Source organism: Canis lupus, chromosome 13 (assembly GCF_011100685.1).
Source record: "Canis lupus familiaris isolate Mischka breed German Shepherd chromosome 13, alternate assembly UU_Cfam_GSD_1.0, whole genome shotgun sequence".
NCBI classification, from domain to species: domain Eukaryota; kingdom Metazoa; phylum Chordata; class Mammalia; order Carnivora; family Canidae; genus Canis; species Canis lupus.
The window spans coordinates 40,249,745-40,275,034 of NC_049234.1; the positions used below are offsets into that span (position 1 = coordinate 40,249,745).

The following is a 25,290-nucleotide window of genomic DNA, read 5'->3' on the forward strand; positions in this document are numbered from 1 at the left end:
ATACTATTTATGTAAATATCACATTTATTCTGTATATAAGGAGGACAAATCATAAATACGTTTGGGATTTTTTGTGTTGGGGCTGTCTTCAGATGAGCAAACACTTCTGTGCTTCATAGGAAATAAATGGAGTCAGAGTTGCCTCTGTAGTCGGGCTATCATGAATCTCATGGCCATGCAATATAATATCAAAATGTTGAGATTAAAAGGAAGAACAAGGAGCATGTAAGTGGAAATGTCAAACCCAAAAGAGTGTATTTTGCAATGTTCAGTGAAAATATACACATTCAGGCTTTCGTGCATAGAAGAAAATTCTAGAATTCATTCGCCAAGGAAAAATAATGCATCCAATACTAAATAACTGTAACTGAAAGCTTTTCATCATGTGATTTACAGTTACAGAATTATCAATGCCAATGCACCAAATATCAAGAGCTTCATATTTTAAAGCTAGCAGTTCGAAAGGAAGGAGAAATCACTGATGAATAAAAGAATCTGAAATAACTAAACATACACATTATCAATGAAATATATTTTTTCCGTGAACCAAGAATGTTTATAAGGTACATCCTTATGCACATGTGGTAGTTTGATCTATGAATTCTGAAAATTATAATAAAGTACGTCTTCATTAGCATGTAGTAGTTTAGAATTCTCAAAACCACCCTAGGAAGCAGAATAAACACATTACTCTTCCTTTAGTTTTTTTTTTTTTTCTTCCTTTAGTTTTAAAGATGGAGGGAAAAGTCCAAGAACTTTTAAGTGACTTATCAATGGGCACGCAAAAAGTTGGCTTACATTTCTCCTCCAAATGCTATCATTTCTTAAAAATAGTTTATTACTGGGGCTCCATGAAGTCTCCCTATTATTAAAGTGTATTCATTAATGGTTCTTAGTTATACATTCCTACTTATTTGTTACATAAATTGAAATGTCAAGGAATAATCACAGTAACATCTTGCATGTGGAGGTCTATTTTCTTTCCAAAGAATTCCAGACTAAAAGCCTTTGCAAATCTGAAGATGTCTTATTAATCTCACCAGAAACCCTTTTATCTCATAAATCACAGTTACCATAATTGATACAACGTTCAAATGTATTTATAACAAATAACACTAGATATGCAATTTAAATCTTTACATGGACACATCCCACCCTCCATTTACCAATGAAGCTTCTACCACAAATAATGCTAAATAAGAACTCTTCACTCAGAAAGTAGCTTCTTTTCCAAGATCATAAAAAACATAAACAACTCATCTGCTAATCCACACAGCCTGGGTTAGATAACTCAGGCGTGGAGTTCTTACCACCCCTCTCTGAAATCTTACAAAAAAATGTTCACTTTTAGTAAAAGTAAACGGATAAAATTAGGATGCTCATGTCATTTCAAAATAAGAACCAACTGCATTAAATAAAAGTGGTAATTTAAACTCAGTTGACAAAACGATGAATTTGCAAACTGCTCACAAAAACAAATGCAAGCCAACATCAACATTTTGTTGGATTTTCCCATAGAAATTTTCAAGTGGCACGATGCACACAGGAGACAAAAGAAATCATAGTATTTTGCAAGAAGGAATAAGAGAAGGAGGGTAACATTAAGGTGAGGAGAACAAGGAGCAGGTCACCCACAATGCCACATAAATGGCAGCTTCTTGCAGGCTGATTTAAAAAAGTATTTAAATTAATGTAAATATATATATTTTTTATTTATGATAGTCACACAGAGAGAGAGAGAGAGATCGGCAGAGACACAGGCAGAGGGACAAGCAGGCTCCATGCAGGGAGCCCGACGTGGGATTCGATCCTGGGTCTCCAGGATCGCGCCCTGGGCCAAAGGCAGGCGCCAAACCGCTGCACCACCCAGGGATCCCAAATTAATGTAAATAATTATTTACACTGTAAATAATTAGAAAAAAATGAAGAATCCCCATTGCAATAAAAATTAACATTTAGAATGTGTATGGCTTAATCAGTATTACCTATTTTCATATATGACAATATGGACTATGAAATATTTTTAAATTCAAAATTCATGCCAAACAAAAGAATTGTTAGGGAAAAAATGGAAAAAATAGTTGGATTTATACTTTTCACCTTAAACCACATAAACTCCAGATGGACGAACAATTTAGTAAAAGTACTAACGATATGGGAAAAATGTTTAAATAACTTAAGAGTGGAAAAGGCCTATGTATCAAACATTATCCAGAAAGCAAGACAGATAAATCTGTAAACAACTGAAACATTTCTGCACAGCAAAAACTACCATAAGCAAAATCAAAAGCCCAAACAAAAAAACTGGGAAAAACTGCTTCCAACTCATATCATGAAGGTTAGAACAAGGAGCCCACGAGGAAAGACGAGTGCCTTTAAATACAAACTCCAGTTTAGCCAATAATGAATGAGAAAAATGAAAAGGATCAATTTGGCAGAAATAAAGTTTGACAACTCTGTGCTGTTGTGGTTATGGAAGGAGATAAATCATACCATTGGTGATTATGAAATTGGCATAACTAGTTCTAAAAAGAACAATTCTATCAAAAATTGTCCAAAAGGGGTAATTTCTACCAAAACTTAAAATGCCACATATCATCCCTTTGATCCAGGAATTCCGGTTCTAGGAATTTATACTAGCCATCTACCCAGTGCAAAATATCATACACACAAATTCATTCTTTGCAGCACAGTTTTAGGAAGATTTATTTAGTTGAGAGCTGGAGCTGGAGCTAGAGTGTGTGTGCACCTGCTTGCTCAGGAGAGCGAGGGAGGGGCGGAGCGAGAGAACCCTGAAGCAGCCTCCCTGCTGAGCTCGGAGCCCATCCAGGGCTGGATCTCACCACCTATGAGATCATGACTTGAGCCAAAACCAAGAGTCAGAAGCTCCACTGACTGAACCACCCAGGGGCCTCTGCAGCACATTTTTTTTTTTTAATAGCAAAAGATTAGAAATAACTCAAGAACTTGAAGAATACTGCTTTTAAAAATTGTGGTACATCCACATGGCCAACACTATACCAAAAATAGGAAGCTCTTCAGCTGATCTTGGGCAGATCTCAAAGATGCACTGTCAAAAGAAAAGATGGTACAGAACAGGGCATACGGTATACGGTATATGCCTCGCTTTCATAAACATAGGAGAGAAAAAAAATACACGTATGTATATGTGTAGACCCGATCTGGAAGGAAACACCTGAAACTGTTGACACTGCCTGCCTCCAGGAGGAGAAATGGAGGGTTCCAAGACAGGGAAGGGAGAAAAACTTCCTGACACCCTCTAAATTTGCAATGTTAATACCTTACGAACTTAAAAAAATATCAAAATTATTTTAAAGATTTTATTTATTTATTCATGAGAGACACACAGAGAGGCAGAGACACAGGCAGAGGGAGAAGCAGGCTCCATGCAGGGAGCCCGATGTGGGACTCGATCCCAGGACCCCAGGGTCATGCCCTGAGCCACAGGCAGGTGCTAAACTGCTGAGCCACCCAGGTGTCCCAAAAAAATCAAATTTAAATTAAAAATTAAACGCAAGCACAAAATCCATGCCAGCCACCTGAAATAGATACACAGCTGACACATGAACTGAATGCATGCATACACACACTACACACACCACACACAGGAAGATAAAGGTAGGGTGACTCTAAAGCCCCATTTCTGGAAAGGATCTGCACCTCCTGCTTTTAAACGATGCTACTGGTTGCAAATCAAAATCCCTTAAAGGGAGATTTAATTTTTAGAAATGAGTTTGTTTTTCAGAGTCATGTCCCATCAAGTCCGAAAATATAAATAAGTGATCATACTCAGTATTTTGGTCAGACGTTGGTTTTAACCACAGTAATGAGACCTGCCTCTCCTTGTGGCTCAAAGTACTTCTGAGGGCAATTACAAAAGAGGAATTCCAAAAACATTCCACGAAACGGCTGCATCACTGAAATAAGTAAATGACCTGTCAACGTGACTACTTTGAAGACTAACACTAATTTGGATGTGTTTGGTCTCATTACTACACAGTCACACCTGGAAGGAGGTTTTCGTGAGCCTCGTGGCTGCTGCACAAAAAATAAATATCACTCGTTCCATATGTAATTATAGGCCAGAATGAAATGAGAAGATGAATAAGACCAGGAAATAGTACCATCCACCGTTACTATGATAATCTCAACCAGCACAGTGAAATGACTAAGCATGGAATGCATTAAGGAAACCCTTTTGGAGAATAATCTCACTAGCACTAACTTAAACAAACACACCAGCGCAGTATGGAATCTATATTGAAGAGTCAAGAAAAATATATTATCTGGGCTTTGCTTCAAAATAATGGTGAGGGAAAGGCATAGATGACACTGGTCCTGAAGGCACATTATTGAAGCGAGTGAATGAGTAATCGGCCTACTTTGGTTTATGCTTGAAATTTTCCACAGTAAACGTTATGAAAAGGAAAAATGGCCATGGAAATACACAGTCTTGAAAACAATCATATCTTAAGGGCTGCACGGATGCTGAGAATAAGCAGATCTTTTTTCCAATGGTGGACTTTTAATAGAAAAGAATTAATCTGTAAGGTTGTATGTTAGCCTAGGGTACTTGGTAATAACATGAAGACTGTACCAATTTTGGAGCAAGTGGCTACTGGTTGGGGAATGATCTTATCTCTATAAACTATTTATACTAATATATTTGAGTAAAGCTACAGCCATCATCCAATTATCTTTAATGCCAAGAGTATGTTTGAAAATACTCTTGAGGGAGTATCATAGGTTTGCCTTCAAATTCCACTAAATGTAAAATAATCTGTACACATTTAAGTGTTAAATATTGTGTTTTTTAAACTTGACATTTTTGTGGTGAATATGGTTCAAGTGGGGCAGTAATAAATATATATTATATTATATATATACACATATATATACAATATATAATATATATTGTATATATACACACATATATACTATATATATATATATACACACATACACACACACACACACACATACATGTTACAGGGTTTTTATGGAATTCAATGAACTTCACATTGAAATGTAAAGCTGCTGAAAGACAGGCATGAACTTTGATTTTGGATTTATACAGTCATCTATATTCTCAAGTTTATCCCCGAAGGGCAGTAGCATGAAGATATGGTCAGATGCCTGGAGCATAGGATTCAGCTAGGATCACATTTTTTTTTTTTTTCCTGGATGGCGCTTTTGATCTTGGTTTCCTTGGCAACATGAAATCCACTGGAGGAGGCTTTGGGGGAGATGCCAGATTTATGAATGTGCAACATTTCTGTTCCCTGTGCTAACTTTTCTCAAGTCAGTTAAACTGTACCTGAAAAAAAAGAAAAAAAAAAAAAACTGTACCTGGTCTTGCTACCTTAATAAGAAAAGAAAAAAATGGACTGAAATGGTAAGGATACTTTATGCTCTGAAAGCATATATTCTTTAAAATTCTTTAAGGTTTGTAGGGTATAAAGTGACCAACGCCCACTTTATAACCAGGCTGAGTGAGGTTTTAACTCTGGCTGGCTTCCATGTTTCCTGGTTGTGTAGTTGGTGGGGGGGGGGGGGGAGTTACTTATTAGCTTCTTTGCCTAAATTTCACCAACTTTAAGACGATCATGTCAATCACAATTCTTCAAACATATCATGAGGATTGAGTAAGAGACATCAGGGCTAATACTCCCTGTGAGTATACAACGTCTAGACTGTTCTAAGCGCTTTAAAAACAACTCACTCAGGGCAGTTGGTTGAGCATCGGACTCTTGGGTTCAGCTCGGGTCACGATTTCGGGGTCATGGGGATTGCCCCACACTGGGGTCTGTGCTAGCGTGGTCATGTGCTAGCTTGATTTTCTCTCTCCCTCTGCCCTCCCCTCACTGCGTGCTCACGCGCATGCACACACACTCTCTCCCAGCCAAATAAATTAGTCTAAATAAATAAATAAATAAATAAATAAACCAGAACTCAGTCGATCTTCACAACCTCCCTATGACGTCCACAATCTACCAGATGAGGACAGGTAGGCAGAGAGATTAGGTCACTTTTTTCCCAGGGCACCGGTAGGATCAGGATGTGAACGTGGGTGGTCAGCACCCCAGGTCTGTACCCTCGACCCCTGCAGAGCACCAGAGAGCAGCTCAGGGAGTGTCTGTTCCTTCATCTTTGCAGGCTGACAGGTGACTGATAGATGGGGCGTCTAAGAAATATTTAGAGTAAAGCTCACTTTATTATAAAGGTGGTAAATGCCTTTCCTACTGTGTATTTTAAAAAATACTAATAATTAAGTGGAATCGTATAATTTATTGAAAAATCTGGCATTTCTTATTTGGATTTATCTAGTTTAGAATATCAAATATCAAATTTTCCAAACGGGTGTTTTACAAAAATATAATATAATAATATATATAATATATAATATATATAATATATAATAATATAATAACATCCTCTCTTTCCAAGAGTTAAAAAAGTCATAAGATAACCTCTAATGAAAGTAGGATATTTTAAATGACCTGAGTAAACACACAACAATTTTTTTTTCTTACATTTCCATCAATGAAAATATGGTCATGGTAATTTCCTTCTCTTAGGAGTAAATAAGTTCTCTTAGAAAATGTGTATTAATTCTATACTAGTAAATAAATTAATAGCATTACATTAACATTACAGAAAATCAATGGAGGTAGCCAAAATTTCACTACCTTCTGAAAGGATTAAGTAAAAGGGAATAGCTACCACATTAAACTTGAATTATCCACCAACAGTAAGAAACTTTGGAATATTTTTAAAAATGCTAAAAATTATTCAGTTGCATGTAGGTGTTGAAACTAGATGGAGCTCCAAGCAATGAGCTTAAATATGATGACTCATTAGCTGCCTCTGTCATTATTATGGGTATGAATTTTACTGCAAATCGTTACCAAATCTCCACTTTACTGAAATAAAATTCAAGTTGAATATATTGAATGATGATATTGGACTTCCATGCATATTGGAAATGTAGCTAAATCCTACAACACATGTACAACCTGAAAATAAAAATATAACCACTTATGAAATCACATGTTCTACAGTTACCAGCATTAAAAGAAACCTGTTTTCTGAAGCTTCATTGGCCACCAAATCATAATGAACTACAGAAATACCAAAATAAACTTATCTTGTTCTAAATGAAAATATAAATCCACGGAGGGGGGATTTTAAGAGAAAACAAACAAAACCCCTCAAAAGTACAGAAATTAAAATGACAGAATGGCATCTTTAATAATTCTAAAATTAATTATATTCTAGGTAAATGTAGTCTGGGGAAGCACAGTATTCCAACATTTGTTCCAGACATTTATTTTTTTTTTAATTTTCATTTTTCTAGCCCCTAAATAGATTTACTAGACTAATGAAAAGAGATATAATGGAAATTTCCAGTCCTTGGGTAGGTTTCAGGAGCCTCTTTTGGTGGCTCTGTAGAGAACATGAATAGCAGCAGAAGGTGGCAGTGCTGAGCTAGAAAACATAAACCTTGGGCTTTAACAAATCTTAGCTGGTTCACTGCTCAGGGACCCCAAAGTGATCATTACAGACTCTGTCATCGATACATAATGTAGAGCTCTAGCAAGCCTAACCATTAAACTAAATGTCTGTAAAATGACCAAACGTCCTGCGATAAAAAATCAAAGATATTCAATGGGTTTCAAGAAATAAGCTCTTTATAAAGTACTGTTACCCGACCTGGACAATAATGCTTTCCCCCCCTCCCCCCAAAAGTAGTGAATTGTATTTATCAAAAAACAGTGAAATGCAAGCCTTGTAAAGGAATCAATGAGGCAGAAAGGTCCATGCAGCTTACCATTCATCAGGAGAGCAACCATAATCCTCAGGTTCGGGGACATGGCTTCAGAAAGCAAGAGGAGGGGGAAGAGAGGGAAAAAAAATCATCATCACAGACAGGCCGGAAACAGAGGAGCATGAATAACGGAAGGACTGAAAGACGGATCTTGAAAATGTTAAGAAAAGGAACTTTTAGTTGATTCTGAAAGAATGGCAGTTGGTGTAGTAAGTAGGACATGATTTATGGTAAACTAAGCACGTCTACAAAATTATTCTGTAACAGGACAGCTCACTTGCCTCTCACTGAGGAACTGATTCATTTTATTCAAAGAATTCAGTATTCACCAACAAATGTTTTAACCTGGAAATGCTTAAACCGATGGAAAGTTACATATTATATAATTATATATGTAATTATAAAATTACATATATAATCATAAAATTACATATTATATATGTCATATATAACAGTCACAAAATTACATATTATATATTATATTGTATATATATATAAATGTTTTAATGAAACAAACATAACTAATACCTAGGGACAAACTATCACATTGATGAAATCTACCAGATACACATCAGAAATAAACGTGACGACCAGGGATCCCTGGGTGGCGCAGCGGTTTGGCGCCTGCCTTTGGCCCAGGGCACGATCTTGGAGACCTGGGATCGAATCCCACGTCGGGCTCTCAGTGCATGGAGCCTGCTTCTCCCTCTGCCTATGTCTCTGCCTCTCTCTCTCTCTCTCTCTCTCTCTATCATAAATAAATAAAAATAAAAATAAAAAATAAATAAACATGACTACCATAAAGTAACGGATCTTTAAACAGGCACACTGGAGTAAAAGTCAACTAGATTTCTATAATTAATTGGAACTGCATTTTAAAAGATTAACTGATACTCAAAATTGTTCACTTAAATCATAATTCACTCATTAAGCCATTTGTTATCTCACTCAGAAAATACCATTCATCAATAATTTTAATTTCCTCCTTTAGCTCATTTGAGCCCCGGGACAAGTCCGACTGACATGCAGCCTTTGTTCTAAGCAGCCAGTCACATATTCACTCCGAAGTGGCCCATAATATGTGGCTGAGCAGATTTTCTTTTCCTTCTCTACGTATTTATTAAATTTTTCTTCCTATTGTCCAATGTTCTCCGGCTTTGTTGAGATATACTTGATGGATAACACTGTTCAAGTTTCAGATACAACGTGATGGTCTGATCCACTTCTGTATATGCTGCAACAGGACTACCACCACGTAGCTAACACCGCCATCGGTCACGTAACTACCATTTCGTGTGAGTGTCGTGGGAAAACTTAACCTCTACTCTCTCAGCAGCGAGGACAGATCTTATCTCTCATTTCTTTCACTATATATGACCATTCCATAATTTTTCTTTTCTTTTTTTTCTTTTTTATTTTTTTTAAAGAATTTATTTTTAAATATTTTATTTATTCATGAGAAACACAGAGAGAGAGAGAGAGGCAGAGACACAGGCAGAGGGAGAAGCAGGCTCCATGCCGGGAGCCCGATGCAGGACTCGATCCCGGGACCCCGGGGTCATGCCCTGGGCTGAAGGGGCACTAAACCGCTGAGCCACTGGGGCTGCCCTCTTTTTTTTTTTTTTTTTAAGATTTTATTGACTTAATTTGAGAGAGAGAGAGAGAGAGAATGCACAGGAGGTGCAGAGGGGCAGGAGCAGCAGCCGCAGCGAGCCTAACCGCCCCCCTTCATCCCAGGAGCCGGGATCATGGCCTGAGCCAGGGGCAGGTGCTTCACCTACTGAGCTGCCCAGGCATCCAGCATCCCAATATTTTTTCTTTTAAATTTAGTAGCTACCAATAGAGTCTAAAAAAATGCAGAGTTCAGTACAAATATAAAGTCATTCATTGCTTCTGACAAATATAACCCTCCCTGAAAACTCGTGGAGTCCCTCCGGCCGCCACCGTCCACGCACTGTCTTCACCCTCCAGCAACTGGCCGGGCGCAGGCCTCACCGCGCCACCTCCTCCAACGCACCGAGTCGCCTCCCGGGCAGCGCCCACCACGTCCAGCCACAATGACGGCGGTGCCCTCTACCCACTAGTCTCCCTTCTACCAGGTGGCTTGTTGATGCTCCAGGGGGAGGCGAGCCGAGCCTCCCGGGGGCGGGCTCCCAGACAAAGACGCCGCCCTGGGCTGCAGGCCCGCGCGTGGGGCATCACGCTGATCGGTCGGGCTGGCCGGGGACCACGGTGCCCGGGTTCTGGCCGTGCAGGAGGTCCCACAGGGCTCGGGGGCCCTTCTCCTGGGCACGCGCGGGCCTGGCAGGGCTGGGCGCTGTTCGCACCTGGGGAGCCGCAGGGGCACCTGCTCCTGAACCTGTGTGCACCTTTCCCCGCCAGCGTGGCTCCAGCAGCTCTGGTGCAGGTGCTGGGGGTCGCTGGCGTTTGAGAGCGTGTCGGGACCCCGGTCTCTGCCCGTGGAGCTCTTTACTTAACCAAACCCCTTCTTCTAGCGCTGCTCAAGCCTCTGCTTCTCCTGGAGGGGTCCCCGGCCTGCCTGATGGGCTCGCATCCCCCCCCATCACACACTCACCCGGCCCTCCCCCTCCGTGCAGCCTGTTAGCCTCGATTACTTATTAACACCCATTTACCTCCAATCAACCACCAACTTCAGGAGAGCAGGAGCCATAGGAGCTTTCGCCGGTTATTACAACCCTATTATCTAACAAGGTGCCACGTACAGAAGGAGATAAAAATATTTGTGGAAGAATGTAAATAAACAAACGAGAGGTGTCTCCCCAGCTCTAGCCCAGGTGGGCAGTAAGATAAATGTGTTGGTTAGCATCTAGGCCTCAGGGCTAAGTTTTATTAGCCCTGTGATTGTGAGGTTTCTTTTCTTTCTTTCTTTTTTTTGATTGTGAGGTTTCTTGTGGTGAATCCCTTCTCAGTGTGAAGCATGGATCCTTTTAGCAAACATACTGGTAAACAAAATATTGTCGTGTTAAGCCATTCGCGTATTGTATTCATATATACATAAGGATTGTTTTTAAGGAAATTTCATGTTTTTACTCAAAGGGAACATGTCAATGAAATGTTTTTGACGTTGATTAAATGACTAACCCAATAAAAATCACTATTTAGTTGGCTTACTAGATTTTTTTTTTAAACTTTAGAGCTTTGTACTGTGTTAAGCTTTGCCCAGCTCATCAGCTCATTCTAATAGTAAGGTCTAAATTACTGACAAAGATTATACTTAGGATAAGAGCCTCTTATAGTCACTGTTTTGAGAGTCCTAGCCACTGAAACATAAAATTTTGCCTCCTTACTCCTTCCTGGTATTCCAGTTACTTTGATAAAACCAACCCACTTCCTATAGGAAGGAATTCGCTGAAATGATACTTTAACAAATGTTTAACAGTAGAATTTCTAGTGTCTAATAAGTTAAATTTACAAATGACATCAATTTACACTTAATCAAAGAAAGATTAAATGAAACAATCTAGTAAGTTTAAACATAGTAGCCTCATGGATAAAGTTGAACTTGACAAAATAATCATCACTACGAAGTGACGGACAAATCTTTATTGTGTTGCCCATCACGAATCCAATTTGGCCGTGGTTATGTGAAATGAGACAAAAATTGCCAACATTAAATTTGGAAGCATTGTTTTAAGTGTTAATATTAGCGTCTTGGGGATCCCTGGGGGGCTCAGTGGTTGAGCATCTGCCTTTGGCCCAGGGCATGATCCTGGAGTCCTGGGATCGAGTCCCACATCAGGCTCCCTGCATGGAGCCTGCTTCTCCCTCTGCCTGTGTCTCTGCCTCTCTGTGTCTCTCATAAATAAATAAATAAATAAATAAATAAATAAATAAACAAACAAACAAACAAACAAACAGTAGTGTCTTACAAATCTAAGAAAATACAAGGCAAAAATGAAGACAAGTCTTGTTCTTCGAACTCATAAGAGCCAACAGATTTCAGCCCTGACTCTACCTAGGGTAAAACCAGGCTTTCTGTTACTTCTTAAAAATGCTGAAGAAGGATCAGTTCTGAAGTTGTAACCCCAAAGCATTTGTTACTATATGATGATGTGTGGTGCTCTCCTTTGTTTTGCTAGTCCTGGGGGGATAAACACCATGCTTTCTTCTGCTGGAGTTAAAAGGTACAGATATGTCATAGTTGCCCATATTAATCAAGTGTTAACGCTGCTATAATGCAAAAGGATTGCAAAACCATGTAATTTCTCGGCCTGGGTTCCGATAACCCAAAAGTGGCCAGAGGAAATTCCACAGAAAGATGGCTGGCAGTAATGACTTTTCTTGCTGAGTTTGGTGGAATTAAGGGACAGTGGTGTGTCTTTTACTGTAAAGACCTAAGCATCTGAAGTTTCCTTTATCAAAGACATTTATCACCACTCTCTACAATGCTGACAACTCCAGTTGTCCATCAGGATGTCTGGGGGAGGGGACGTTGATGAAAAATCAGGATTAAGGATCGTAAACGCACATACACAACACTGCACGATTACTGGAAGCAGTTTAACAACCAGCTTCACTCAGCAAGGCTTCTGGTATTCTCAAAAACATGACATATCACCGGGGAAAGGGATGTATTTCTGTTTACATAGTTAAATTTACAAACAAAGGAACACCTTTCCTTTTATTTCTAATAAAACAAGGTATTATATTTTTTTATATCCAGAATTTTATATCTGGAAAAGAACTTCAGAGATCATCTTATCTCACTATCCTCATTTTAAGGAGTTTGGAATATTTGAAAGGAATTATTGATAGTTACATGGTGAATTAGTGACAAAGCTAGGACTAGTCTCATGGCTGCACCTCAATAGAAATTATGTTATTTGCCCAAGAGGAAATTTGTCTTAATGGAAACTTAATCTAAATGATGACTCTTCTTAACTCTTAATACTACTTTAATATTTATCAGTCTCAGACTCACCCTATCTGATGATATCAGCAAAAGATCCAGAAAGAACACTGCTCTTTAGAACTACTGCCTCAAAGTGTTTAAGGAACTTGTTGCAAGAATAAGAAAAAAACTTGATAAAATGCAGGAGAGAGACTAGATCTCATTCTAGTTTTCTGTTCTGGTGAGTTCACCATCAGTAACTACTAATTTGAAGAACTTGCTTATTCAGTTAGAAATTTGCAAGATTAAAAAAAAAAAAAAAGGATGTCAATTATCAGATCACTCCAAAAGTAAATTCACCTATAAAAGCAGAATTTTTGTAAAAACAACCTCCATAAATCTGTCAGGAAGTAATAATAGGCCTTTCCTTCTCTTGCCCGGGGTCATTGTGGGTCAAATATGCAGGATGTCTAAAGGTGTGGATGCATCTGTCCCACAAAAGCAGCTAACCAAATTACAAGGCCAGAAGCAACTGGTGGGGAGGGAGGAGTAAGGACAGCCTTTTCTAGGGGATAGAATAGATAGATGAAAGATGCAAAATGGCATCCAGCCCTGGAAACAGTAAGTATGCTTCTTAAATTAACATCCTGTCTCTGCAAGTGTGAAAGAGCCATTCAATCAAATGTCTTTTCAGCTTCATTTACACACGCGGTTTGAAGTCATTTTAGTCACATTCTCTGCTGACCCAAAGAATAAGGATATCTGCCCCCATCTACTTCTCTTTGTAGACCTTTGTATATGAGCAACCATTTGCTTTTACAATTCTTGACCGAATGGTTATTTATTTATAATTTTAACTGAGGCATTTTCAAAATTCATTATTTTTATACTAGCTTACTGCTTGGAGACAGAGTGTTGAGTGGGGAAGAGTGGGTATAAGCCACAAAACCCAAATGCAAGTGGCCTTACTTGAATGGCTAAGAGATCAGTATTTCCCAGTCTCACTTGTTAGATAAAGTCAGTTGGAAAATTTGGTAATAAGTCATGGTCAAGGTCAGTCTAACCAAGGAGATCATGTCCTTTTAGGAAACGTACAGATTAATTTTCTCACATTACCCTCCGAAGTATTTCAAAAAGAAAGAAAGAAATGGGTTTTTAACAAGCATATTCTAAAGGACATTAGAAGCCTAATAAACGTCTCTTTTAAAAAAATTTTAATTCAATTAACATGTGTTATTAGTTTCAGAGGTAGAAGTCAGTGATAAAAGTTTCTGATGGTAGCCATTACACACTGGATTTAAGAGTTTCATGTCCTACCTCCTTCGCACCATCAGAAATTTAGATTGCTCTGTGACAGCAAAGAGGTGAGACAATATAAGAAAAAACAAATTGAAGGGATAACTATCAGAGAAAAATGATATTTTAACTTGAAAAGTGCCCAAGGACATTCTGCATGTTATTACGACGCTGTACTCTAACTTCATGGCAATGTAGAGGGAACTGTGTTTGTACTCCATGACCAGAGCCAGATGGAGACCTTTAACAACTCTTAAAACATGGAAATACTACCACCTTGTAGGTAATTCCCAATGAAAACCAATTCCAAACTGTAACACACAAAATATACATGTATGTTGAAGTCAGAACAGGGGCTTTTTATAGTTTAAAAATTTCCCCTATAAGAACTCTCAAAACATACCAAGCTTTTAGCACTAATTAAACGTGCATGTCATATTCTAATTAAAGGAGAAAAAACTTACCCATAAGCAACTCCAGCTATGGTGCACTTCTTAAACTGCATTACATTGCAGGTGAGAGTACCGGTTTTGTCAGAAAATATGTATTTTACCTAAAAAAAAAAGTTTAAAATTTCCCATTAAAATTTCAGAATTCTTTTTATGCCAATCTCTCACAAAGGGGGAAAATACCCCTTGCACAATTACTTTTCTTCAATCTTGTTACGTTATGGACACAACGGATGCTATTAACTGATGAATTTCTTCACATTCATTAAGGAATATGTTCAACTTTTTTTTTTAGTGTTTTAGCAATGAATAATTTCAAATATGAATAGCGAACACTATCAAGATATTAGGGAAACTGCAGCCATACAGAAATATGCCTTGATATGGTCTCAATTTCCACTAGAAAGTGACACTATGGCTATTTAACATTTGTGGTGTCCTAAAACATCTACCAGTATTTCTCAAAAAAACAATGACAGAATTGGTAGTGGCTTGTGCAATTAACTTCATACATCTGAATTGGTAAGAAAAAGGATAATTCTGGCCAAAATGCTATTTGAAAAGTATGAGTTAGCAAACGGCAAAAATACAGAATAAGAACTGCTCCTCAGCTAGTATGTAAATATGGATTACAAATACACACATGTGTGTGTAACACACACATATGTGTGAAAACAGTATGAATTATACATCTAAAACTCTGGTTTGATTACTTTCATACATTGACTTACACAGCCTCATTGATCAATTTAACTTTTTCTCTCTTTCTGGTCAAAAGCTATGAGCAATTTTAATGCTAAGAGTTTATAACTCAAAAATAGCCAGTACTTTATTACTAACCAGGTTATATACAGAGGGAAATCCCTTAACACAATACCTTATTCTGAGGGCAAAATAGGTTTTAAATAATGTTTTTAAAACTTCATTAACTAAAAATTAAAATTGATAATTATGTACTATCATGTATTTATGCTGATTGCTCAAGTAATGGGAAATTAGGAGCTAGCAATTCATATGCAAATATGGCAGAAATTACAACAAATCTGACCTCCAGTTTAACATATCACCTAGAAATTCAGTTTACCTGGCCAAGTTCCTCGTTCAGATTAGATGTTCGAGCCATAGCAGCAGTGTCTGTGGGTTCATAGTGCATGTCGAGATCCTATTTTTTTTTTTTTGGAAAAAAAATAAAAGAAATTACTAAATGCAACTGGTAACAAGAGATTGACTGAAATTTTATTTAGCTAGTCAGCTGTATATGCAACCACTCTCATCTATTGCCATCCCTATGCCATTTCAATTGATTTCCCTGAAAAGTACTTGGTATAGAATATTATATTTCACAGTAAAGGCAGGACAGCATGAAACTTAGAGCATATCTCTGCAATCAGGCAATCTTGATTTTCTATAATTCTTTTTTTTTAATTGTTTTAAATTTTTATTTATTTATGATAGTCACACACAGAGAGAGAGAGAGAGATTGAGAGAGAGAGGCAGAGACATAGGCAGAGGGAGAAGCAGGCTCCATGCACCGGGAGTCCGACGTGGGATTCGATCCCGGGTCTCCAGGATCGTGCCCTGGGCCAAAGGCAGGCGCTAAACTGCTGCGCCACCCAGGGATCCCGATTTTCTATAATTCTATCTTTTCTAGATATGCGACCTATGGTAAGGATGAAATAAGATAATGTATGTGAAGCGCTTCCTAAGGTGTCCGACATAATATAAGTACTTAATGTAGCTAAATAACAGCAACTGAACATTGCTCAAATAACTAAGATTTTAAACCCCTAGAAAAATTACCCAAGAGATCCTATCTGGTTATATATACTTTCTTGACTCAAGTTCCTTCTACAGTATATACTCGAAAGCAAAATGAGTGCACTTGTCAAAATCCAAACAAAAATGTACAGCTTTTGTACTAATTTGTACTTGTTTTGTACCCATACATTATGATGCTTGGCTATTAACCCTGTAAGAATTAGTATTTTCTATAATATACCATTAGATTAGCAAGTTAGGGTTTAATGATTTTCACATGTCAAAGGAAAAGGACGAATTTGCTTTCCCACATTTGCATTTCAGACTGATCAGTATCAGTTCTGAAGCAGGCTGTTGACTTATAGGTGTCATGTTTTAAGAAGGATATTAAACAACTGAGCAATGTTCAGAGAGGAATGAATGAAATGGGGAGTAGGCTGGAAATCAAGTCTAATAAGGAACAGAAGGAGACGGGGAAGATGTGATAGAAGAACAGAACATAGTAGCCTAGTTTTGTTTTTGTTTTTTTTAAAATATGTATTTGTTTAGAGAGAGAGAGAGAGAGAGAAAGAGAGCACATGTGCAAAAGGGGGAGGGGGGAGAAGTCTCAAGCAGACTCTGCACAGAGCAAGGAGCCTGATGAGGGGCTCGATCATATGACCATGAGATCATGAGATCGTGACCTGGGCCGAAACCAGGAGTGAGATGCTTAACCGACTGAGCCACCCAGGTCCCCTGCTGAGTTCTAATATTCTGCAAGGCTATTGTCCAGAAACAACAATAGACATTTTCACAAAAGTTCAGGTAGAGCCAGTATCAAAGGGGGGTGGTGGTTATTAATCTCATTTCCACACACAGAAAAGCTGCCTGGGAGGAGGAGAACTGTCAGGAATGTTATAAAATCTCTGTATAATAGAAAGGTGGTTGAAAAGCATAAGCCTGCTGGGTTGCTCCAACACTAAAATTATGCCATTATTTGAAGCAAATATTATTATCGAAAATCCAAGTAAACAATAATAAAGTGACTAGTTATTTGATTTTCATAATGAGTCATCTTATCATTTCTTATTGTAAAGTGGGAAACCTCGATAAGTTTTAATTGTAGTTACACAAATTTTATTACATAATTTTTCAGCAACATATTTCCTGTATGAAATAAACCACATCTGCAGCTCATTTTAGATTTCTAAATTATACTGGTCACCTACCAATGAATTAGGCAATTTGACAGCTGCGAGGTAGATCATTTACCATGGGAAGATAATGAACAAAGGCAAAAGGATCATCAGTTATATTTTTTAAAATGCTAATATTGTTCATTTGAAAGACTTTAAAATAATTTTAAAAGATAGCATCAAAAAACAATACCAAATTTTCTCAAAAGAAAAGAAAATTAAATTTTTTGGCAGAGTAAGTCTGAAGGTTTATTTAATTTACATAAATTCATTAATTTTAGCTTTGGTAAAATAAAACTAAGAACAACGCATTTTATAAACAAAATATTTATGAAACAGATGTCCAGCACATTTTTCCAAGACTTAAAAAAAAGTCTGAGAAGAAAAAAATTAAGAAAAATTCAAGCACAGCTGAATTTGTTTACAGTGTGGAAAAATAAACTACACAGGTGTATAAAACATGACCGACAGCTTTGGTTGTTATAAGCAGTGAGTACAGTATTATTTGTACAGCACTCCACTCTTTAGGAGGCTGCTTGCGATGCTCCTTTGCTATATATTACCATCATGAGATGCTGGTAAACCATGTTTTATCATTCCTCTGTAAAGTTCCAAGAAAATAAGTTTCAAAGAAGTCAGGTGGCTTGGCAAAGTTCACACAGCAAGTAAATATAGAACTACAACTATAAATCAGATATTTTTACAGCAAACCCCATGGTGCTCCTTTTCCCCAGGACCACTGTGTAACCCAAAATACGTTTCCTTAATTGGGGACCTACTTCCCCAGAATGTCTGGTCTGTAAACTTGTATGATTCTGAGATAAGAGTTTTTACTATAATTTTTACATGTCCAATGAATTTGTTACAATTATATTAGAGTCAAAAATATTTTGAAATGTCGCCTTGTAGTCAATAAGAGATAAGGTATCATTAAGATTTTGTTTCTGAGAGATCAAAGTACCCGATCAGGGGGTTGCCTGGCTGGTTCAAATGGTGGAGTGTGCAACTCTTCAACATGGGGTCGTGAGTTCGAGCTCCACGCTGGGTGTAGAGATTACTTAAAAAAAAAAAGTCTTCAAAAAACCCTACTGATAAAAAGACAAAACATTTATTTAGAATGATGAAAAACAATAATAATTTATATTTACCCAATTTATAAAGTATGCCTGGGTAAATTTCACCACTTCTAATGTAACCAACAAGCTGATAGGAATGAGATTGTTGAAAAGGATGATGAAGGTCAAGAAATTCAGTCCAAAATTATTAGCACCACCATCTGTTGGGAGAGGTAGGAAGAAAGTCATTTATAGTCTTACATATTCCATTTGTATTGATCAGAACTTTAGCGTAACAAAACTTTTCCATATTACACAACATATCTAGATAGATGGGGGGGAACACTGTACTGAGAGCATAACCTTATTCTCAATACATTCAAGATGGAACAGCACTTTTTGTGTGTGTTCAGTATGTTGCTGGTCCTATTAAGAACTTCATAATGGTACTAAAGAATGAAAGTACTACCAAGTATTTCAAATCCTAAACAGGAAGTTTAGAAACTTCCTGTTTCTAAACAGGAAGTTTAGAGCTATCAGAGACAGGACTGTGGGTTTACACATGTAAAATCTCAATTGGGTAAAATCACTTTTACCTAAATTCTTAAAAAGCACTTCCAATTTGAAGCATGCCTTACAAGCAAGCAAACAAAACAGCAGCAGCAAAACTAACCCAAATAGCAAAAAACAAGGTGGCTGTATCCCAGGCAATGACACCCTTCCTCTCCAATAATGAAAATAGAACAGCTATCCCAGACGTGCTGTAAAGTATGTGAAGAAGCAAATTGATGGTGGTCATAACAGTTCTAATGTTGAACTAGTAAATCAATGCCAAAAAAAAAAAAAAAAAAAGTTGGAATGGCCACAAAACTAAATCGATGTGATAAAAACTGAAGAAAAATCAATCCTGCTACAAGGTTTACTAGAATTTGTTTTTATGCCTTTGGAAATGAAGTATTTACTGGTTAAGTACTCATCAAAAGGCAGTGCAGACTTATTTTCCAGAAATATTCAGGGACAGTGCATTAATCTTATAATCATAAAAGGACAGATGATCCAAAAAAGGACTTATTTAATAGGACTTTCCCTAAGACAAGATGACCATTAACATGTACTGCATTTGTGAGTTCAAATGACAGTACATTCAACTTATACATTTTACAAGCATGTGCTCTACTTCTGGTGCTTTTACTGTAATCATTCTGCTTTCTTTACCAGGTAGCTATCTAACCACCTGTGTTAAAATATTTTTAAAGAATGAATAACATTAAAAAAAAACAATAAAAAAGAACGAATAACATTCATAAGAATAAAATCAATAAACATTTTCTACTACTATAGAGTGATCGTTGTATTTTTAAGGATCCTGAAATTTTAGAGACTCTAACAGTTTACTTTTACTGGAAATTGCACTGAAAAATAAAAATTAAATGCCCATTTATCTTGGCAACAAGGTTTTCTTTTTAGGAATTATAGGAAATCCCATCAGCCGTGAAACAAAAATGTGGTTTAACGAAAGAAAAAATAAATATAACAGGCACTTTAATACTTACAGTTTAGGTTGAGATACCAGTCCTTTCCAGAATGCCTCCGATTCCAAATGGCTGAGCCCACAGAACAGATGAGAGACATGGCAATTAAGATACAAAATAAAATCAAAATTTGTACATTTGTAATCCGTTCCACGTTTGAGAGTTTAAGTGGTGGACTTGTTGAATTCTGTAAAAAGAAACAAGATGAGCAATAAAAAATGTGTACAAATTGGTTTTAGTAATGTATATTCGGTATTTTGGTGAAGATGACAAAGTAAGTTACAGCTCAAAATCTATTTAGACATGGGTAGATGCCTAAAAATTATACAGAGAAAAAAATTCCACAGACTTAATAAGCTGTCAAATGTTAATCATCTTTTTTTTCCCTCAAGGCCACTATACCACCAAGGCCTTTTTCTAAGAGGAGGAAATAATATTCCTCTTACAGACATAACTTCTGCATCACGGCAGGGCAGATGAACAGTGTGCATCACTACTTTAGCAAGTAGGGTAGACTAGAGGCACTGAGCATCTCAGCTCAGGAAGAAAGCCAGAGATGGTGGCCGATGTGCCCAGAACCAGAGACCGGAACGTTCCAAAGCAGGAAGGCCACAGTGAAAGGATGTCTGGTTTCCAGATTTCTGGTGGCATCCCTGACTGTTCTACCGAACGTAGCAACAATCTAAGTAGTCTTGGTTATAAAGAACAACAGAAGTAAGTTTCCTCAGGTATAAAATAATGGTTTACAAAATTTATAGAATGGTGACGGGTGGAAGCATCATGGTTAGGGTGGAATCCTTAAAAGGATTGCCTGTTGATAACGTCTCTGCGGCTTTACAGTTTACAAAGTTATCAGACCTTGAAACAGATTTTCCTATAGTATCTTAAAATAGTTCTTCGCCTGTGCATCTACCCACTGAACACTCAACGATGTTATAACCGAGAGAAGAAGCATCCACAGGCCACGTGTAAACATTACAAGGGCCAAAGCTGATTGAAAATAGCTTAACATAACAAGGATACCAAAAAAGGGTCAACATTGACTCACAAATTCTTAATTTTATGAAAAAAAAGGAAAATAGTCATAAAACTTGATCACTGCATTAGAGTAAAATTATAAGACAAGTACTTTAATGCAGAGCACTCATCAGTACGTAGACAGCTAGTACCAATCGCTTCAACAGCTACTAAACGCTGCCGGAGAACCGATACATAAAATCAGGAAGAGTTCATGCACCGCTGATCTCTGATGAACTCCCCAGTATTCCCGTGTGCATGAGCCACTGTATAGCCCCACACGCCGAAGAACGAGATTCTGAATGTACAGAGTGGGGCTCAGGAATCTGTGACAGATGGTCTGCTATGTTTGGGATTATTGCACAGAGAGCTACAAATAGCACATTTTCAAGAGAATAGGTCCAAAAGGTTTTCATAGATAAAAATCCCACCTGCATCAGTTTGGTGTCATGTCCAGTGTAGACAACTATTCCATGAACCCACTGTGTATTTCTCAACTGGGCGCCTCGAAGAAGAATCTGATCTGCTCCCAGGGGGACAGTGCTATGGCAGATGATGTTGACATTAGAAACAACATTTTTTAAAACGCTTAAGAATTCTATAGCTACTACATAGTTTCCAACGGAGGTTCTGCTATTAAAATAGCCCTTCTCACATTTACTTTATTTTTAGAAAAGAAGAAATTTTCCTAACCAGTAAAGAATTTTCTAACATGAGGACAGCTGGAAGGAAGCATTTCAGTTGCTTCTCCTTAGCACCAAATCAGCCATTTCCTACAACTTCACTATCCAAGATAGTAGGCAATGTTTTGGAATTCAGAGGCTAATTGTCAAACCTATTTAAGACTTTTCCTGATTTAGTCTGTTTAGGTTTCTGAGATGTTTGGAAGTGGTAAGATTAAGGGATATGCTCCCCCTCCCACAGCTAATTAAAAATAGCTTGGTGCATGATAAAGGTTCAAAATATAGACAAGGCAAGGTAAATACACAGATCTCATCATACATTCCTGTTGCCATCCCTGCCCCACAGAGATAAGTCCCTGTATTTAAAATCTGTAGGGGAATTTATTGTATTTGGATATCAATTCTCCAAGAAATGTAAGTATCCAGTAAATGGTAAGCATCTAACAAATCTTAACTATTCCTCAGAAATGACAGCAGATTGAGGATTATCTATTCCATATAATCCTCAAATCCTTTAAACCACATTTTTTTTCAAGAATAAAGGCCAAGTTGGGTCTTTTGTGGGTTCTTGGTAAAACTACCATTACGGTAGGCTGTCGGTTGACACAGCTTCATGCAGAAACATCTGAAAGGTACAAGCTATCACAGACATAGCGAGATTCTTGACGGAAATGTACTACACAAAATGTAATGGCTCAAGGATTCCTATTAGTATGTCTTTACTTTAGTGAAAAAAAAAAAGGCAATAAAGAAATGTCAAGTATAAAGAAAAATATATTAAAAAAAAAAAAAAAAACTTCTGTAAAAAGAAGGAAACTGTTCTCCTAAGAAAAGTTTTCAGAACTTTTTGGCCGTTGAGGCAAGGTGAGGTTGAATCTTTCATTTCTGATGGGCGTTTAGGTCTGGTAGGTGTCTAGAGCTAGCAGAGGCTTGGACCTCAGATCTTCTTTCAGGAAGTACACGAATGTCAACTGGCTCAGGTGAAATCAATTCAGATGTGTGGGTCATAACAGCACCTGAAGGCCTCCACTTAAGCCCTCTGGAAATGGTGTATGCCAACTTAGAAAAAGAACACAGTGTCTATAATCCTATAATTCTTATTCTTTCTGCACAACGGGATGCCTTTCAGACCCATCTGGAGAGGAACCCCTCTTGTGTATACCTCAAGATTTGCTGTGCACTTCAGAGCTGGGAGAGGACCTGAGGCCTAAAACACATTTCCAAGAAATTCTTGGGAAGCTGCTAGACTATGCTCTGGGGTACACATGGGCCAAGTGTTCCTCACATATACAACAGGGTAGGACAACTGTCATCTCAGCATTTGTGGTGTGGATAGATTGGAATTAGATACAGGCTCATCAAAAGCAAAAAAAAAAAAAAACAAACAAAAACAAAAAACAAAAAACAAAAACAAAAAACCAAAAAACCCCCTTTCAATTACAAAGACTCAACAAGAGTTAGCTATTAGATATCATCAGAGTTGGAATCCCAAAGCTTCTGGCATTAGACAATGACTCTCATCCTTAATAACGGAATCAAAGTCCTCTCATTCCAAACCAAGGGGCTCCAAGAGCTCTGGGTAATCACTGTAAAAGTTAAATGTGCTACAAATACAAAGGTATCTGTTTCCACCTTTCGTATATTTTAAAGCATATTATATACATTCTACCTGTACCCTGTACCCTAAATCTTGGCGCTATAATACAAAGCTTCTCTTTGCATGGATTTGCTTGGCATTGATTTTGATGGGGAACCGATAAGAGATGGAAGCTGGCCAGTTAGGAATGTCAGACTACAGAAACATTACTTATATACATGGCCAACTCTATTATTAGTCTACAACCATATGTTCACTCTGTGAGGTCACTCTGTGCAAATTTTAGAACAATATATAATTACTTCACAAATTACAGGAAAGCTTTCGGTGGATCTGAACGGAGGATGACAGTTTAGGGTCTCTTTCAAATGTCCTTTAGATTTCAAATACTGGAGTAAGGCAATTACAAAACAATGAGACCGCTGATCATCTCCCTCAGGCTGGTGGGATGATCTAGTGTACTGAGCAGGCCTCTAGGGTGAGGCAGGGGAGATAGGGAGAAGGGAAGGGAGCACAAGAGGAAGAAGAGGGAGAATAGGAAAGACCCCACCCTTCCTGCCAGGTTCTGCTCCATTTCTGCTCCCTTTTGCAACAAAGCTCCCTGGACAATCTGTCTACACCCCGTATTTTCAACTCCTTCCACTATCTCAGATCCACTCCATCAGGCTCCACCTGTTCTAACCAAACTCAAGGATTTCTACTTTGCTAAATCCAACTGTTTATTCTCAGCCTCATTGCACTTGACCAGCAGCAACATCTGACCCACTTTAGTCACTTCCTCCGCCTTGGTAGAGTTTCTTCACCCTATCTCAGCTTCCTTCCAGACCAACCCAGTTTGGGTTTCTTTTGCTGGTCCCTCCTCTTTTCCCAGCCTTAATGTTGCAGTCCTAGGACAGTCCTTGGGACTCCTCACCTTTCTATCCATCCCCTTTCATCCTCAGTGATTTCTTCCACGTCCATGGCTTTAATTATCTATGCCAACTATCCCCAAATTTATCTCATGATCCAGACCTCTATCCCAAACTCCAGGCTTATATATTTACCTGGCTCCCTGACACAAATTTATAAGTTCAAAACTGTACTGCTGGTATCCCCCCCTCCCCAACCCCTGAAAGGATCCCCATTCCACTCAGAGTAACACCCTACACAATGGCCTTCAAAGCCTTGCATGGTCTTTCTTTTATTACTCTGTCTTGGTGAGATTCCACTCCAACCATACTGGCCTCCCTGAAATTCTGTAACTACTCCAGGTGCTTCTTCCCCACTTTAAGATGATGTAATAATAATACAACTAATAATTGTAATGACTATTCCTTCTGTCTGGAATCCTCTCCCTCTAGACATATAAATGGCTAACGTCCTCACTTCCCACTCACCTTGTTCAATTATTACCTGCTGAATGAGACTGTAAGGATCCTAACTCAAAGTGATTCCCTCCCAAGGACTCCCAGTCTGCCTTTCCTGGGCTACTTTTTCCAATGCATTTATCATTTTCAAACAGTATAAAATTTTCTTATTTATCGTTTTATTGTCGCTTTGCCTTTCTCTTACTGCAAGAAAATAAGCTCACCGGGGCAGGTATATTTATCTCTTTTGTTCATTGGAGTCTCCTTAACACCTGTAACTAGCTTAGGCCACTCGGTGCTCAATACTGGTTGAATCAAAGAGGGAAAAGGTAGGAAAAGAGAAGTGGGAAGGGAAGAAGAGCAGGAAGCAGGTAATGGCAAAAATAACTACAGATGATAACATGGCCTAGAAAAGAGTATATGAAACGATATAGAGAAGAAGACAAGAAATTTGTCTTGTACAAGTACAATGAACCCCTTGGGGGTAGTTTAAACTCCTTGAAGTACCTATAGGTCACAGGTAAGGACCCGCGCCACGGAGATTGCAGACAGGCCTACAACATAAGTATTCTGGCCAAAGAATAAGCCACTACACAATGTGCCAGAAGCCTGGCATGTCCCTGGAAACATCTAATTGTCCGTTTGTCAGGAATCCCAAGGAAGCTGTCAGCTGTACCACAT

General features: G+C 38.1%; 1 protein-coding gene across 6 annotated transcripts in view; it reads right to left on the reverse strand.

The window, feature by feature from the left end:
- Positions 1-25,290, reverse strand: part of ATP8A1 (ATPase phospholipid transporting 8A1) — a 224,355-nt gene that overhangs the window by 128,106 nt on the left and 70,959 nt on the right. For 5 of the 6 annotated variants that reach the window (XM_038555963.1, XM_038555961.1, XM_038555959.1 and 2 more), the window contains 6 exons: positions 21,415-21,526; positions 19,988-20,153; positions 18,528-18,655; positions 15,531-15,608; positions 14,462-14,550; positions 7,853-7,897 (listed from right to left, as the gene is read on the reverse strand). In XM_038555963.1, the coding sequence (XP_038411891.1) occupies positions 7,853-7,897; positions 14,462-14,550; positions 15,531-15,608; positions 18,528-18,655; positions 19,988-20,153; positions 21,415-21,526 (618 nt within the window). The remainder of the gene's footprint in view (positions 1-7,852; positions 7,898-14,461; positions 14,551-15,530; positions 15,609-18,527; positions 18,656-19,987; positions 20,154-21,414; positions 21,527-25,290) is intronic. The other variant, XM_038555962.1, reaches the window with a different exon arrangement.